Below are 16,413 nucleotides of genomic sequence, written 5' to 3' on the forward strand. Positions count from 1 at the left end.
AGCCTCAACTGAACACTTTCTGGTTGGGGGGCAGGGCTCTCCTAGGAAGTGGAAGGAACCCGCAGGGTGGGTTGAACCCTGAAGCCGAGATGGCGGTGGTGGGCGCCGGCCTCAGTGGGGCAGGCAGCCGTGGGCGGTGGGGGGCCCGGGACGGTGGGGGTTCTCGGGACCTCCCTGCCCCCGCGCACTTATCTGAGCACCTCAATTTTCCGTCCCTCTACGATCGTCCCATTCAGCTTCTCCCGGGCTCGGTCAGCATCTGAGCTAGTTTCAAAAGTTACAAACCCAAAGCCCTGTGGGCAGAGGAGGACAGACAGGAGAGAGAAGAGAGGTTGAGAAAGGGGAGGAAGAGGAGGGGCGGGGCGGGGAGGGAGAGGGGCAGAGGGTCCAGTCGGGTGAGCCCAGAGTCTGTTGGGTACCGGGTGCCGGGGCAGGATATACGGGGGGGGGGGGGTGGAGGGCTGGGCCCAGGGCAGGGGCCGCTGCTGGCCTGGCCTGACCAGCTGTCATCTCTGAGGGGACAGGCCACAGCTACCAAATAAATGCCGCCCGAACCCCACCTGGGTTGGGGGCCAAGGCCGGCCGGCCCGCTGCGCCCTCAGAGCCCAGGGTTGGGGCTCCCGCCCTCCGCCCTCCGGAGGGGAGCAGAGCTTGCCTTTGTTGACCTCCCAGCTCCCACCCTGCGGCCCTCCTCCAAGCCTCCAAGCCTACTCCAAGGGTGGGCCTGGGCCCTGGGGTGAGTGGGTGGGTGGGTGGGTGGGGTGAGGGTGGGTTCTGGGTGCAGGCGAGAGTCCTGGCAGCTCAGAGAGAGAAACATGAACGGTAGCCATGACACAGACAGCCGGGGGCGGGGCGGAGGAGCGGGAAGTACAAGCACCCGTGTTGCTCAGGGGTCCTCGGGCGCGAAGCTCTCCAGGAAGGAAACGCACACGCCACACGTTAGCCTGGCGGGACCTACAGCTGGCGCGGTAATGGTGGCGGCCTCTGCGCGGCACCCACCTTGGAGCCCCGCTCGTTAAAAATGATCTCCACGTCTAAAATTTTTCCGAATTGCTGCAGAGACAGAGACGGAGAGGAGGGTTGGGGAGACAGAAAAGGGTGGGTTAAGACCAGCCTGCCTGCCTACTGCACTCCTGAGATGCCCCAGGGCTGGGAAACTAGAATCCTAGGGCCCCCCTCTGCCGCCCGCCCAGGAAGAAGAGGCAGGGGCACCCCTCCCTTCTCCTGGAGGCCCGGGTCTTCCTTAGGGACGAGGTTCTGCCACAACGGTCTCAACTGCTGGCTGAACTGGAGACAAGGCGGGTTCAGTATCACCAGGGTCCCCCTGGGACTTGCCCACGTGGGGCTGGAATGACCAAGACATGACTGCCATCTCCAATTCGTACTAAAAGGTAAAGACCTACCGAGAGGCCCTTCTCCAGAGGATGGGGAAGGAAGGACGTGAGCTGGGGCCAGGAAGTGGGGTTGAGTTGATAGAACATCAGGCCCCCGTTGGGAAAGGGACCCTCAGGCCTCCCTGAGCTGGGGAGAAGATGAGGGAGTGGAGGAGGGAGCCCGGCCAGGGGGAAGGCAAGAGAGGGGAGGGCGAGAGCTGCACACTGGGGACCCAGAGGACCCAGCTCTGCCTGCAGCCTGTCCTGGGGGGCGGGCTGTGTGTGGGGTGCCGAGCGGCAGGGATGAGCCAGGCTCCGGCGAGTGTGGGACACACGGGCCAGTCAGGACAAGGTGGTCTGCTTTCTTCTTTGTGCCCACCTCAGAGTCTCTAAGAACACACGAGCCCAGGACCCTAGGAGCCGGCTCCCTGAACAGCCCAACCTGTACCCTCCTGTGCCGGCCACCGACGGGGTCCCCCTTCACTCTGACCATCGTAAAGGCTCAGCAAGGGGGCTTTGGGGACCCAGGGAACCAGGCAGCAACGCAATCCCAACTGCCAAGTTCTGAGAAGAGGAGGCCATTGCTCTCCCATGCTGTAGGGGCCCAGTGACCTGTCCTGTAGGGACTCACTGAGCAGGTGCCTGCGAGGACCTTGGTCAGAGACAGCTATGGTTGGCTTTGACAGGCTCACAGAGGTCTGGTGCCTCCCCAGGCCCCGGCTCGAGAGAGGACACTGTCCTCCTCACCTGAGAGTTCTAAACCACTCCAGTCCTGTGGCCAGTCTGAGCCCCACATCCTCTGAGGCCCACAATGGAGATGGTACGTGAACTTCTGGGATCACACTGGGGGCAGGATGCTGGGACTCCCTGCTGGGGCTGCTCCCTCCCATTTGCCTGACAAATCCCAGCTGTGTGGGAGATGCTGAAGGGGCCAGCTGGGGTTCAGGGGCCAGCTGTGTGGCAGGCAGAGGGAGGGGAGTGTGGGGTGAGGGGGTGGAGAGAGGAGAGGAAGGAGGGCTGAGCCACCTGGTCTTTTGTGGCTGGGGCAGACCCAGGAACCTGGGAGGCTGTGCTGCCCTGGCCCGCCTCCCCACAAGAACCCCAGCGCCCATGGGTGTCATCTCCTGCTGGGTGCCTGAGTCGAGTGACCAAACTCAGAGGCGGGCCTATAAATTCTCACCAGGACGCTGCATCTGACTACAACCCTCCAGTATAAAATCTAGTAAGAGACCTGGGAAGTCCAGGTAGGGAACCTTGTTTGATGGCTTCCAGTCAGATGTGCCCACCTGGGCAGCTAGGGGGGACGTGCCCCACGAGAGGGAGTGCCCAATCCCCAGGCACATGGGGGGGCTCTGATGGGCTCACAGTACCCTCTGCTGGGGGATACGAGTCAGATGGCAATAGCTGGAGAGTTAGACCCAAACTGGCTGCAGGGCCCAGGGGACCCTAGGAGACCCCTGAGGATAGGGTGGATTCCTGGTGAGGGCCTACCCTGAGCGTGAGCACCCCAACCCAGCCCCACAGGCTCAGCTGAGAGCCCCTGGACCCAGGGGAGGGAATCTGGGGACCTCCCCGTCTCAGGGGAACCACTGTGCCATGGAGGTTGTGCGCAGGTGCAGGGATGGCCGGGTTCTCGCACACTCACCCCGAACATTTGCCGCAGGTCGGGGTCCCTGAACCGGAAGGGGATGTTGGAGACATGTAACCGCTTGGGTTGCTGCTTCTCTGTGGGGTCGGAGGGGTGGAGCGGCTGGCTGTCCGTCTGTGCCGCCTCGTCTGTCTGCTGCGGGGAGAGGATCAGGCTGTGGAGGTCCCCTGTCCCACGTGTCCCTCTTCACACCTGGGCCCGGGATCCTCGAGAGAGAATCAGGGCAGGCAACTTCCACCGGGTGTGCACCTGAGCCCCCGAGGCCACACCTCTGGCCTTTGCCCAAGCTGTACGGTGAGAACACCTCCCTTCTGCCACCCCTGCAAGCCTCCTGGGCCAGGTCCATCCTGAGCCCCTCAGCTTGGGCCTGTCCACAGGTGGAACCCCAGGGCTGCTCAGCCCCAGTGGCCACCATTGCACTCCAAGGGACTCTTCTGGTGTCTGGGCCAGAGAGACTTCAGGACCAGGCCCCAGGTACATCTGAGATGTGCTGACCCCTCGTCTCCTGCAGAGGCTTTCCCTCCGATTCTATCCCTGCCGGGCTCACCCATGTCCCCTGGGGGCTGCCCCCAGGAGCCTGTTAAAAGGCCCGGGATAGCAAGGTCAGAACCAGACAGCCAGTCCTCTTTGGGACCCAAGTGCTGGCTGGCAGACGCTCTCCGAAGGACTTGGCTTTCAGAAAACAAAGTTGCCGATGTGTAAGCCTGTCACCTTGCAGCTTCAAGAAGTGCCCGGAGGCTGCCTGTGTGGATGTGTCTGGCATATGGAGGGGGCACGAGCTCACCGTGAGGCTGGGCCCTCAGTTCCGGCTGCATCCGCCATGGCAAAAGCAGACAGAGTGTGTGGTCCATTGGCGCAGCCGGGTACACATTTGGCTGGTGGAGGTAGCCAGGGCGCTTACCGCCCTTGGGCACCGGGACCCAGGCCTCCTGTGCCCTTGCGTTTCTACACCCAGGCCGCCAGCCAGCCTTGTGCCTGTTCTCCTTAACCCGCCGGCCAGAGGGTGGGCAGTGCCGAAGCGCCCGTGTCCAGGAGGTCATCAGCGCGGACAGACGTAGGCCGCGGGTGCCCCAGCTCCTGCAGTGGGAGCTGCTCCAGGGGGCTCGCCTAGTGGGTTGAGCTCAGCTGCCCTGGGGAAGCAGGCTAGGAAGGCGCCCCCTGCTGGCCTGCTTCCATCCATCCTCCATTCTCTTTTGGCCTTCGTGGTCTTAGAGAGATCTCCCTATGCTGGACTCTATGTCTTTGGGTCTGCTTCTGGAACAGGATCCAGCTGACAGCACTGGGGTTCCTGGGTGTCTGGAGCCCTGAGCCTCTCTGGAGCAGAGGTGGAGGATGCTAAGGCCCTGGAGGCCTGCAGTGGGTACAAATGTAGATTCTGGTGGCCGTGGCCTCCTGTGTGGTCTGAAGGTAGCCCGAGAAAAGTCAAGATGAGAGACACCTGCAGGGCGGTTCCCGGGGCTCCCAGGAAGCGCGGCTCGCAGAGGCCGTTTCAGGTGGGTGTCCCTCGCTGGCCGGCAGCAGTGCTAACAGCTCAGCCTCCTGGAGTTAGGGCAGGGGCTGGGCGAGGCCGTGTCCGAGGCCTTGTGAGTGGCCGGTGGGGTGGAGTCTCTCTCAGGCCGCACCACAGCCAAGGGGCCAGAAGCCGTCTAGACGCCAGCTGCAGTTGGCCATCTGACTCTCCCTGTCTCCTTGCTGGGAGGCCAGGCCCCTCCCCACACTCCTGTGCTCAGCCAGGAGGCTCTGCCCAGACCTTGCAGCATCAGGTGCCCTTGGGTGACCAGAGGAGCCACCACCCTATAAGCTGCCAAGGGCCCTGGTGGCCCCCAAGCCTAGGCAGAGAGCTGGGGCGGGCTGGGAGGCCTGCAGGGTGTGTGGCACACTGTCTTATTGTCCCCTCGATGGGAGGGGAGATCACGGTGCACCACCCGGGCCCTGGAAACTTGTCCTCTGCTCACCTGGACCGCCGGTGCCCAAGCGGGCCATTCTAGGTGTATCCGGCCAATCCCGACCGAAAAGTGTGTCCTCTGAGCACTAGAAGGGCCTGAGGAGAGCTATAGCTATGGCCAGGGGCTCCCTAGAGCCCCCGAGAGGCGGTGAGCTGCCAGGGCTTTTGGAGGGGGCAGGAGCCTTAGGCTTTGGTACTGCTGTTCCTTGGGGTTCACAAGGTGTCACCCCAGGAGTCTATCAATGGGAGCTGGGCTCAGGCAGGAAGGCGTCAGGGGCAAGAATAGCTGGCAGGGGTGGGAGGGAAGGTGCCAAGCCCCCAGAGCCTCCAGGTACTGCTGGAGCAGACCCCTGAAGTGGGCTCCATGGGGCACACTGGGGGCTCCTCCACCCCAGCCCAGGGGCTGGAGATGACCAATGGGCCGGCTTCGACTCAGAGGGTGACCGTACCCATGAACCAAGGCGGAACTGTCCAAGCATCCTGCAGCCCTCACACAGGTCTGAGCTCCCTCTGATCATGGCAGGTGGAGTCCACGCAGTGGTCACCAGCCCTTCCGGTACATTCCACACACCTGTGCCCTCAGTGGCTCTTGATACAAGTGTCTTTGTGTGTGTGTGTGTGTGTGTGTGTGTGTGTGTGTGGTACTGGGGGTTGAATGCTGGTGTGTTCTCCCTCTGAGCTACGCACCAGCCCTATTTTATGTTTTATTTTGAAATAGGGTCTCAATTAAGTTCCTGTGTGCTGCTGGCTCTGTTAAGTTACTGCGCACTGCTGACCTCAGACCCGCAATCCTGTCTCGGACTCCCAAGCAGCGGGATCACGGGCCTGTGCACCACAGCCTGGCTCAGGTGTTTTAACTGAGCTGTGATGGATTTGGGAATCCAGGCTGGCTAGCAGCATGCAATGCTGCACTTGACCAGCAGAGGGAAGTGTCCAGCGCACTTAGGTGGCCACCGGGGGGAGCCCTGGGAGGAAGGAGTCAATAGATGCTACTGGTGAAGGTGGGGTGTCTGGGGCTTGGGTGCCTTAACTCCTACCACAAGTCCCCAAAGGCGTGAAGCTGAGGGTGAGGCAAGAGAAAAGGAATGAGGGGCATCCGTGGGATGAGACATGAGGGCCCCTCTGTCTCCCAACTCCAGCCCCCAAGACACAGGCAGATACATGGGTTCAGTGACTGTAAAATTGTAAGATGTGTTGAAAAACCAGAGTGCCCCTGCACACTGCGGCCCTGGGGCGGGACAGAGGCCTGCCCACCATCCGTCACAGCTTCTGTCGCCTTTCTGAGGGGCGACAGAGGCCACCCTCCCTTTTTTTTTTTTTTTTTTTTTAATAAAGCAGTCTTTGCTTCCAGTTCTAAAACACAGGAAGCAGCAGGCGCCTCTACTGACTTCAGTACCCCCTTCGGGGCCTCGTCCCAGCCCACGGAGCCTCCTCTTCCTCCTGCGTCCACTCCCTCGAGGCCAGGAGCAGCTCCTGCTGGGCTAGGGGCAGGGTGTAAATGGCACCAGTGCAATGCCCACCCTCTGAGGGGCCTGCACCCCCTCGCTGAGCTCAGCTCAGAGAGCAGCGCGGAGTTGGGCCCGGCGGGACCAGGCGCTCTGTCACTGGGACAGAGCCAAGCTTTGCTGATGCGGGAGCTCTCCAAGGGCCTCCTGGGCACTTGTGCAATGACCCAGCCATCAGCTCTGGTGACCAATGGGCTCAGCCCTGGTGGGCGGCCAGCCAGCCAGCCTTGGAAGAGGGGTTCTCGGCGGGTCCCGGCAATGTCTTCTTTAGAATCCTGGGGTGCTGGGCAGCCCCTCCTCTGGCAGAGCTGTGTGCTTCTGCTTAGACTTGGAACCACATGCTGTTCTAAGCACCTCTGCACCTGTGTTGACTGGCTACATTGCCCACCCCCAGCCCCACCAGCCTGGGTGACGTGGCTTGGTTGGGGAGCTGGTACCTCTTCCCTTCTGTCTTTCTCCTCCCACGGACCCTGGTCCAACCTTGCCCTGAGAGCCGAGGAGGCAGGGACCGGAGGCTGCAGCTCCTGATGAAGTGAAGATGCACCATCGACCCATCTCCCTCCACCCAGCGAGCCCGGGAAGCACCCTCCTGGTGCAGGCACATCTTCCAGCATTTTTTTTTTTTTGCAGTCTTGGGGATGGAACCCAGGGGCATTCTACCTCCGAGCTACACCCCCAGCCCTATTTTTTATTCTTTTTCTTTTGAAACAGGGTCTCACTGAGTTGCAAAGGGCCTCACTAAGTAGCTGAGACTGTCTATGGACCGCACGCAATTCTTCCGTCTCAGCCTCCGGAATGCTGGGATTACCAGCCACCACGCCCGGCATTTCCAGCATTTTCTATTGAGTCTTTCTAATCAGTCTCTCTTGAGTGCCCGGTTTCCCTGGAACACGAGGATGGAGGTAACCCTCTCTGGATCCCCAGCGCTGGCGCTCACATGACCTTCCATGAATGAATCCTCCGGCAGTGGTTCCCCACCTGCGGTGCAGACCCTCGAGGTGCTGCGGAGTAGCACGGTGGGGACCCCAGGGCCATCCACAGCTCGGATCTGCAACCTGCTCCATGAATATTCTGCCCCCAGATAGTGCCTTGTTCAGAGGTGCGAGTCCCGGCTCCAGGGGGCGGAGCCATGGTTCCCTAGGCCTCCTACCACGGTGCCGGAGCAGAGTCCCCTGTGCAGAAGCAGAGCCTCAGCTGGAGAGCCATGGGTGGTGGTGTTCTTAGGAGGATGCCTGGGGCCAAGGCCACTGGGACTCAGAGCTGGTCAGAGAACCTGGTCCCTAGGGCTTCTGCCTTCCTGTCCACAGCGTTAGTCTGCAAGGGCTTCTGTTACTTGGATCTTCTGGTGTCTGTCGCCAAGAGCCTTCAACTGCCTGGAACAGGGGTTCCCCTTTGTAGGAGGTGGTGCAGGAAGAGTCCTAAAGGGTCCAGAAATCCCAGGCAAACCTTTCCTTTGCCATAGGGCAGGAGAGGCTCATGTGCGGGCTGAAGGGCCACCGCTCCCTCCCATCCATCGGCTCTGTCACACTGGGGCCTGGCAGTACCTCTGGAGGCCAGCTTTGCAGGGGCCACATGGGGTGGATGATGGGATGCTCGGACCTGCTCCCCTCCTCTTGGGTCTGGCTACATCTCGCAACAAGGCGGGCAGAAGAGCCCCTCAAGGGAGTCCCAGTGCTTGGTGGCACCTGGGCCTGCGGAGGGGATTGGGGCCTGCGTGCCCTGACCTGGTACTGACAGAAGGAAGCTGGGAGGTGGCGTGGGGTGTGACCCAAGGAAGCAGAGCAGGTAACTTGACAGCCACCCACCCAGGAGTGCAAAGAAAGCCCTGACCCAAGGGGCAAAAGCCAGGTCAAGGCCAGAGTTCAGAGCCAGCCACCTCTGTACCTCTCCGTCCTAGTATCAGGGCTAAAAGCAGGCTCCTGGGAGCTGAAGGAGTCTGTCTAATGTCCCCAAGGGCAGGATGGTGACACCTGACCCGGTCCACAGGCACCAGGCCTTGGCTGCCAGCTATAGACAGCTCTCTGGGAGGAGGGCGGCTCCTGGAACCTTAGAACAGGACAGCAGGCGTCCGTCCTCAGCTTGGCTCCTCCCACAGGGGAGGCTCAGCCTAGACAAGTGATTCAAGTCTGGGTGCTCAGCCCCCAGAGGAGCCAGGGTCTTTGTGGGGCAGCCCTGACGTCTCCAGGGTCTTGTCACCGATGGCCCAGCACTTTGGCCCGCAGCCCAGCATCTGGTCCCGGATCTGGGAGAGTAACGGTCTGTCCTCTGTATCCCAGGGTGAAAGATCTGTGCACCCCAACCCTGGTCTCCCTGCGGGGCCCGAGAGGCCCAGTCCCAGGGAACAAGGTCAAGGTGTTCTGTTCACACAGCTCTCTGCCCTGGACCGGGCCTGTTTCCGGAGGCGTTCGGGGGTCCTGAGCAAGAGATGCCTCTCTCAGCCGGGTGCTCTGCTGTGGACACAGCAAGGGCATTTCCAACTGCTGCACTGAGGTCCTCCCCGGCAGTGGGCCCCCTGCTGACATTCTGGTCCTTGACGGGGCTGGCCATTTCTTCTCTGTACCCGCAGAGTCAATTCAGTGCCTGGTGCTCGAGAAATGTCTGGGTAAATGTGGAACGACAGAGGACTCTATGGAGGCCTGGTGGCCCTGCCCGTCTGGAGGCTCCAGGTGTCCTGCGGCCTTGGGGCTCACTGCTCATGGTCCCAGTCTCCACTTTACAGCATCCTCAACTCTGACCATCTTGTGTCCTGTTTCTTTGAGGTGTAGCTCTGTGGCTCACCAGGAGACACCCCCCAATTAATTCATAAGAAGGTCATCAGAGACTTGTCCAGAGAGGGCTTGTCTGCCGTGGTCCATCAGAAGAGACCAGGGTCCCTTGAAGGACTTGCGGACGGTGACCTCCCTGGCCCTGGAGTCACCTGTGTCTTTTCTGAGCTTGTGTAGGTCATGGGTTCGATGAATCAAAGCCAGGGCATCCGGGGAAGTATGGCTTGGCTTTGAGTTCTCTGACCCCTGGGTCTGACCTCTTGTGTCTTTGGCTTATAGATGTAGGAAGCCTGGGCGGGGGGAGGGGAGGGAGACGGGGCGCCAGGATGCTGGTGGTGGGGGTTGGTTCTGGAGATGGCTGGGGCTGGTGGCACTGGAGCAGAGAGGAAGGTTCTGGCTGGCACTAGATGTGGCCGGGACCAGCCCAGAGGGTGCTGGGTGGGCTCTGTCCAGAGAGTGCTTGGATGGGGCTGGAGGGAGGGAGCTCCTGCCCAGGCCGGGAGGGGAGGATGGTGCTGGACCCTCTCTGCCTCCAGGAGGCAGCCTGGAGGGGCCGTGCTGAGGAGCACAGCTGGGCAGTGCCAGGAGTTGAAGGGTGCTGGCTCCTGTTCAGCCCCTCCGCCAGTAGAGCCAGCCGCCGGGACCTGGCCGGCAGAGACAGGCGGATCAACCAGGAGCCCCAGAGCTGGGCTGGGGGCAGGCCCAGGGAGAGCTGGGGAGGCCGGCAAGAGAGGGGCAGGCCAGCTGTAGGGGAAGCCTTGGGGTGGGGGCTGCTCCCAGCTCACTCACTCCATCAGGGTGTCTGAGAAGTGCAGGGCTCAGCTGCTTTACAACCACATAATTGAAGCTATCTGATTGGAGGGCAGCCAAGCAGGTAGATTACAAGTGATTAGAAAGAACAGGGGGGGGCCGCCACCTGAGAGGGCCTGCAACTCCCCCCCCCGCCCACCCGGCTTGACCCCCAGACCCGTTCTGGCCCCGCGGTCGGCAGCACCGAGAACACCAGGACAGCTGCCTGTCTCACAGGTGCGGTGAGCAGGAAGCCAAAGAGAGCCGGGGGCGGGCAGGATGGCTCCCACTCCTGGCCGGCTGGGCACCTGCTCGCCCACCACGAGGATCCCCCTGCCTGCTGGTGAGGAGGGCGGGGTCCAGGGCTGGGTGGAGGGGCCCTGGACCCTGGGATGAGGCCTGCCTCCCCATGCGTGAGGCCCCTCCGCCCACCCTCTCCTGGGGGTGGTCCTCCTGCAGCTTGGGGCGTGGCGGTGCCCTTACCGGCACTGTCTGGGTCCCAGCGATGGGCTGTGTGCTGTGCTCGGCGCCTGGCTGCTCGGGGTGGGTCTGTGCTGGTGTGTAGAGGGTCATGCCGTGCTCTGGGGGGACCGGAGTCTGGTCCGAGTAGTCCTGCGTGGGGTGCGGCGGGGGCGGGGCGTACTCAGCGGGGATGCCGTTCTGAGGCGGAGGGGGGTACTGGGCAGGGGGGTAGGGCTGGGCCATTGCTTCAGGCGGAGCCGTGGCGTCCTGATTGCCCTGTGGGGTGGGAGAGAGAGAGAGAGAGAGAGAGAGAGAGAGAAGAGGAGGCTGGGTTAGAATCTCGACGTGTCCAGAGCCCCAGCACCTTCGCCCACTTTCCAGAAACCTCAGTGCTGTTGCCCAGTACTTAGTACTTCCAGCAGGTCTCTAGATGGGGCTCCTGCAGGTGCACCAGCCCAGAGCCAAAGGAGTGCCGTCTGGGGAGGTCGGGAGCACGGCAGCCTGGGAGCCAGTCCACTTAATCTTGTCAGACCTATGGACACACTTTGGGTTTTCTTTTAACCCACCTAATTTGGGGAGATCAATCATTCTATGTGGAGATAACTGTAGATTCCCACCCGTCGTAAGAAATAACAGAGCCATCCTGTGTCCCTTCCACCTGGTGCTCCTATAGGTAACACTCCTTAAAACCAGCACCACCAGATACGGACGACGACCCATTGGTCAAGGGACATGTTGTCCCCTCAGCGGGAGGACCCTGCCTGTGCCCCGCAGCGGGCTCACCCACTCACCTCGCCGCAGTGCCTGCTCCTGGTTTTTCTGTGAAGACAGAGGCCTGAGAAGAGGTCGCACAGCCCGCCTCAGTACCAGAGGTGCTAGGAGGTTCTGCCTCCGTCTTAAGAACCCTCCAGGAGACTTTCCAAAGTCCTTTCTCTGTCCTTTCAAAGGCCTGCTGCCCCAGGAGGAGACAAGTCCTCTCTCATGGCTGATTCCAGCTGGGGCTTTTGAAAAAAAGCTCGGGCCCTTGCCTGGGCTGCCGCGGTGTGCTCAGACTGTGCCTCTCAAAGTGGGGTGCCTGGCATCAGCATCCAGCCTCAGCACCGCCTGGGAGCGCAGTAGCTGGTCACGCAGATCCTCTGCCCACCCTGGGGCCCTTGCTTGTGAGAATCTCAGCCTTAGGGCACCCTGGTGGGTAGCCATGTTGAGAGGCCAGGAGCCTCCACAGTGGTAGAGAGCAGGAGAGGGAGGGGGCCCATCTTTGCTTACTGCTGTCTGTGCTGCAGACATGCCCTGGGATGCAGGTCTCTCTGAGCCCACGAGGCGCATGCCCTATAGGTACGCGTGGTGAGACAGGTTCACGCCCTAAAGGGACAGGCGCCACCTGCAGTTGGAGCGGCCCACTGAGCGGATGGGTCTAACACTGCTACCCAAGGGCAGAAGTCTGGGTGCTTGTTGAGGGTGGTTCTGTCGGGGTGAGGAAGGGTGCCTAGCAGGCAGCACCTGCACCTCTCCACCAAAAGACCCCCCGAGGCCTGTACCGCATGCATGGCGCCGAGCCAGGCATTTAGAGGCACCTGCTGGAGGCGGGAGCAGGGCTGGGCCTGCAGTAAGGCCTCTCCTGCTCCCCGCGCAGCTCTAAGCCCCGGTGGCTGCCTCCGCCACAGCCTCGGGCTGGCGGGCGAAGTGCTTGCCAACGGGGAGCCCGTCATGTACCCGCGACCCCACCTGTGGACCTCGCACACTTGAGTGTCTCATCTTCAGGTCCGCCTTGGTCTGCAAGGCAGACGCTCACTCCAGAGAACATGCCTTGTTCTCTGTGGTACTGCTTGCTAGGTTAATAACACACTCGTCTGACAGCTGTTTCCTGGGCATCTGGGGTGTGGCAGACATCCGGGAACAAGGAAAGCCCTGTCGCCAATGCGCAGGGAAGGGAAACTTCAGGCCACAGCTGCCAGATGTTGGGTCGACTGCACCTGTCCTGGCTCTAGGAGCTTGGCTGCCACGGGGCCACCCTAAGTGAGGGACTGAGCCGAGGCGGAGTCCCGCTGACAGCTGCCGGGCCACCAGCCAGCCCTCCCCTGCTCCCCGGACCCCGTGCCCACCTCCGCTGCCTGTCACCAGCCAGCTCCCCTGTCACCGGGGCAGACGGCACCCCCCCTCCCCCGCATCTTCTACTTCAGCAGATCTGCTCCGTCCCTTCCCTCCCTCTGCAGAAACTCTGAAACTGGGACAGCACTCGAGCTCTGAGGGAAACGCGCATGCACACTTACACACTCGTGAGCACACACACACCCCTGGCTGGAGGTTCCCCGTTCGGTGTTTCAAAACAGCCCAGAAAGCAACATCATCCACTGTCCGTGCGTTGGGTCCAGAGCTGGGTCTAGGGTGGGGAGCGGGGGCAGGGGCAGGCGGGAGTGCCCGGCAGGGGTGGGCAGAATGCAGCGCCTCGCCTCCTACGGCCAAGAGGGAGGGCCTGAAGCCGGGCAGGGATGCAGAGAGGAGGAGAGGGCAGTGGAGGGCGTGGGGTGGGGGATGGAGCGGCCTGTCCACCGGCCTTGGCAGACGCAGGGGAGATCAATTCACTGGTGAATATTTGATTACAGCCTTCACTAAGTTACACCACCTCCCCAGCCTCTCCCCTCACTCCTCCAAGGCTGAGAAAGGATGGGCGCCTTACCCACCTGCCTCCTCGTCCGGCCCCAATTCTCCCCAGGGCCTCCTCCTTGGGTTTCGTTTAGAGATGGTGACAGCTGCCAATCAGGCCCATGGTGCTGGTTCCCACAGAGCGAGAGCCCAGAGCTAAAGGGCACAGTCAGGGGGCCTGCCGACGTAAGGGCGGGGACCCAGGAAGTGGGTGCCAGGGTCTGCAGGGCCTAGGGTGGGCAGGAGGCTCCTGGGAGTCAGAACTTTTGGATACTATAATACGTGCGGCATTTCTGAGCACACAGGGTTCTTTGCTTTTAAGGACATGATCTCATTTAATCCCCAGCCCCACAAGGGGGTTCTCTATTCCAAATCAACCTGGGTCCAGGGACTCTGTGGCCAGCAGGGCCAACCTGGCTCTCTGCCCCCCTGAGGCCCTTCCTGGGAGGGTCCTGGAGGGAGGGATGGCAGACTCCACAGGCCCTGGGATGCCGGGGATGAGGCCAGTCCCCGCTCTGAGCCACCAGGTGGCCCCGGTCACTGCGTGTCCTCTGCACAGGCCTCCCCATCTGCACGGCCACTGCAATGCGGGCTGAGGAGACGCAGAGCAACCCCCGCTGCTGGGCGTGCGGCACCTCGCCCCACGCCCCCTCCATCCCTTGCGGGGCTGTCTACAGCCCCTGACGCAGCCTCCCGAGAAACATGAAAACCTGCCTATTGGGCTTGCTCCCAGGAAGGGAGGTAATGTACACCCGGAGCTTCCCTGGAGGTCCTGACATGTGGCCTCCTGGAGAGCCCGGGGCTGGTCCCGGCGGGAGGCAGAGGGGGCCAGGCCCAGCCATTGAGGGCCCCCGGTGCCCAGCACACAGAGGGCTACACAGCCAGCATCTGTCTCCTCCCCCCGCCCCCAGGTCTGTTGGGCCAGAGTCAACCAGGGCCGTGGCTGGGCAGTAGGCGCTAGAGGGTCCCCTGCCAGGCCGTGGGGCTTCGTGTGGCCTGGTTTTGGAGCAGCCGGCCTCCTGGGGGTGGCGAATCCCCAGAGTGGCCACTGGGTTCACCTTTTGACCCAAATCCTTGTGCCTGGCACAGCGCTCTGTTGTACTTGAGAGTCTGAATGCATGTGGATGGATGGATGGATGGATGGATGGATGGATGGATGGATGGATGGATGGGAGGATATAGGGACTCAGAGGTGGGTGGGTGGGTGGATGGGTGGGTGGATGGATGGATAGATGGATGGGTGGATGGGTGGATGGATGGATGGATAGGTGGGTGGATGGATGGATGGATAGGTGGGTGGATGGATGGATAGATGGATGGGTGGATGGGTGGGTGGGTGGATGGATGGATGGATAGGTGGGTGGATGGATGGATAGATGGATGGGTGGATGGATGGATGGGTGGGTAGCTGGGTAGATGGAGGATTGGTAAGTGGGTGGGTAGATGGATGGGTGGATGGGTGGGTGGGTGGGTGGATGGATGGATGGGTGGGTAGCTGGGTAGATGGAAGATTGGTAAGTGGGTGGGTAGATGGATGGGTGGATGGATGGGTAGGTGGGTTGATGGAGGATCAGTAAGTGGGTGGGTGGATGGATGGATGGATAGGTGGGTAGATGGATGGATAGGTGGGTGGATGGATGGATAGATGGATGGGTGGATGGGTGGGTGGGTGGATGGGTGGATGGATAGGTGGGTGGATGGATGGATGGATAGGTGGGTGGATGGATGGATAGATGGATGGGTGGATGGGTGGGTGGGTGGATGGATGGATGGGTGGGTAGCTGGGTAGATGGAGGATTGGTAAGTGGGTGGGTAGATGGATGGGTGGATGGGTGGGTGGGTGGGTGGGTGGATGGATGGATGGGTGGGTAGCTGGGTAGATGGAAGATTGGTAAGTGGGTGGGTAGATGGATGGGTGGATGGGTGGGTGGATGGGTAGGTGGGTTGATGGAGGATCAGTAAGTGGGTGGGTAGGTGGATGGATAGATGGATGGGTGGATGGATGGGTGGGTGGGTGGGTAGCTGGGTAGATGGAGGATTGGTAAGTGGGTGGGTGGATGGATGGATAGATGGATGGGTGGGTGGGTGGGTAGCTGGGTAGATGGAGGATTGGTAAGTGGGTGGGTGGATGGATGGATAGATGGATGGGTGGATGGATGGATGGAAAAATGGGTGGGTGGATGGATAGATAGATGGGTGGGTGGATGGATGGATGGATGGATGGGTGGGTGGATGGATGAGTGGATGGGTGGGTGGGCGGATGGGTGGGCAGGTGGATGGATTAGATGGGTGGGTGGGTAGATGAATGGGTGGGTGGGTGGATGGGTGGGTGGATAGATGGATGGGTGAATGGATAGATGTATGGGTGGATGGATGGGTGAATGGGTGGGTGGGTGGATGGATGGATAGATGGGTGGGTGGATGGATGGATGAGTGGATAGGTGGGTGGGTAGGTGGATGGATGGGTGGGTGGATGGATGGATGGGTGGGTAGATGGATGGATGGGTGGGAGGTGGATGGGTGGGTGGGTGGATGAATGGGTGGATGGGAGGATGGGTGGACAGATGGGTGTATTGATGGGTGGGTAGACAGAGAGATGGAGCATAAGTAACTGGGTGGATGGATGGATAGAATGAAGGATCTGTGGATGGATAGAAGGAAGGATGAATGGTTGGGCATATTGGCAGGTAGGCAGGAGGATAGATGGGGTGGGTGGATGGGTATATAGATAGGTGAGCAGGTGACTAGTTGGAAGATGGATAAGTGGGTGGGTGGATGGAAGGAAAGATGAACGGAGCGTGGTCAGAAGGCAGATGGAGGACGGGTGAGTGGGTGGGTGGAGAGGTGGATGACACATGGATAGTGTGATAGTTGGCTTTTTCATTTCTGTGACCAAAATACCTAGCCAGCACAACTTAGAGGAAGAAAGGTTTACTGGTTCACAGCTTTAGAGATTTCAAAGGTTTCGGTCCATGGGTGGCCAGCCCCATGGTATAAACGGCAGCCGCGAGGCACAGCAGAGGAACACCCCTCAACTCATGGCAGCCGGAGAAGCAGAGAAAGTGAGAGGCGGGGGCCAGAGACAGCTAGAGCCCCCAAGGCATGGCCCCAGTGACCCGCCTCCCCCACCACATCCCACCTCTGAACCTTGCTGCATTGGGGCTTGCTGTCAACACAGGAGATTGGCGTGGGTGGGGGGGATTCCAGACCCAAGCCATGAGAGCTAGGATCCATGGCCACCCCACTGCCATTGGCTTCCATGCCCCGAACGACCACCCACCGT

At 61.2% G+C, this 16,413-nt stretch overlaps 1 protein-coding gene across 3 annotated transcripts in view; it reads right to left on the reverse strand.

Moving 5' to 3' along the window:
• RBFOX3 (RNA binding fox-1 homolog 3) overlaps window positions 1-16,413 on the reverse strand; it is a gene marked incomplete at both ends in the record, with an annotated part of 80,787 nt that overhangs the window by 11,291 nt on the left and 53,083 nt on the right. Inside the window, 4 exons of one of the 3 annotated variants that reach the window (XM_080712344.1) lie at window positions 201-293; window positions 1,000-1,053; window positions 3,019-3,156; window positions 10,509-10,763. In XM_080712344.1, the coding sequence (XP_080568470.1) occupies window positions 201-293; window positions 1,000-1,053; window positions 3,019-3,156; window positions 10,509-10,763 (540 nt within the window). Of the gene's footprint in view, window positions 1-200; window positions 294-999; window positions 1,054-3,018; window positions 3,157-10,508; window positions 10,764-16,413 lie in introns of those variants that run through there. The other 2 variants (XM_080712345.1, XM_080712346.1) reach the window with 2 other exon arrangements.

The sequence above is a fragment of the Muscardinus avellanarius genome (assembly GCF_963383645.1).
Source record: "Muscardinus avellanarius genome assembly, chromosome: 16".
NCBI lineage: Eukaryota > Metazoa > Chordata > Mammalia > Rodentia > Gliridae > Muscardinus > Muscardinus avellanarius.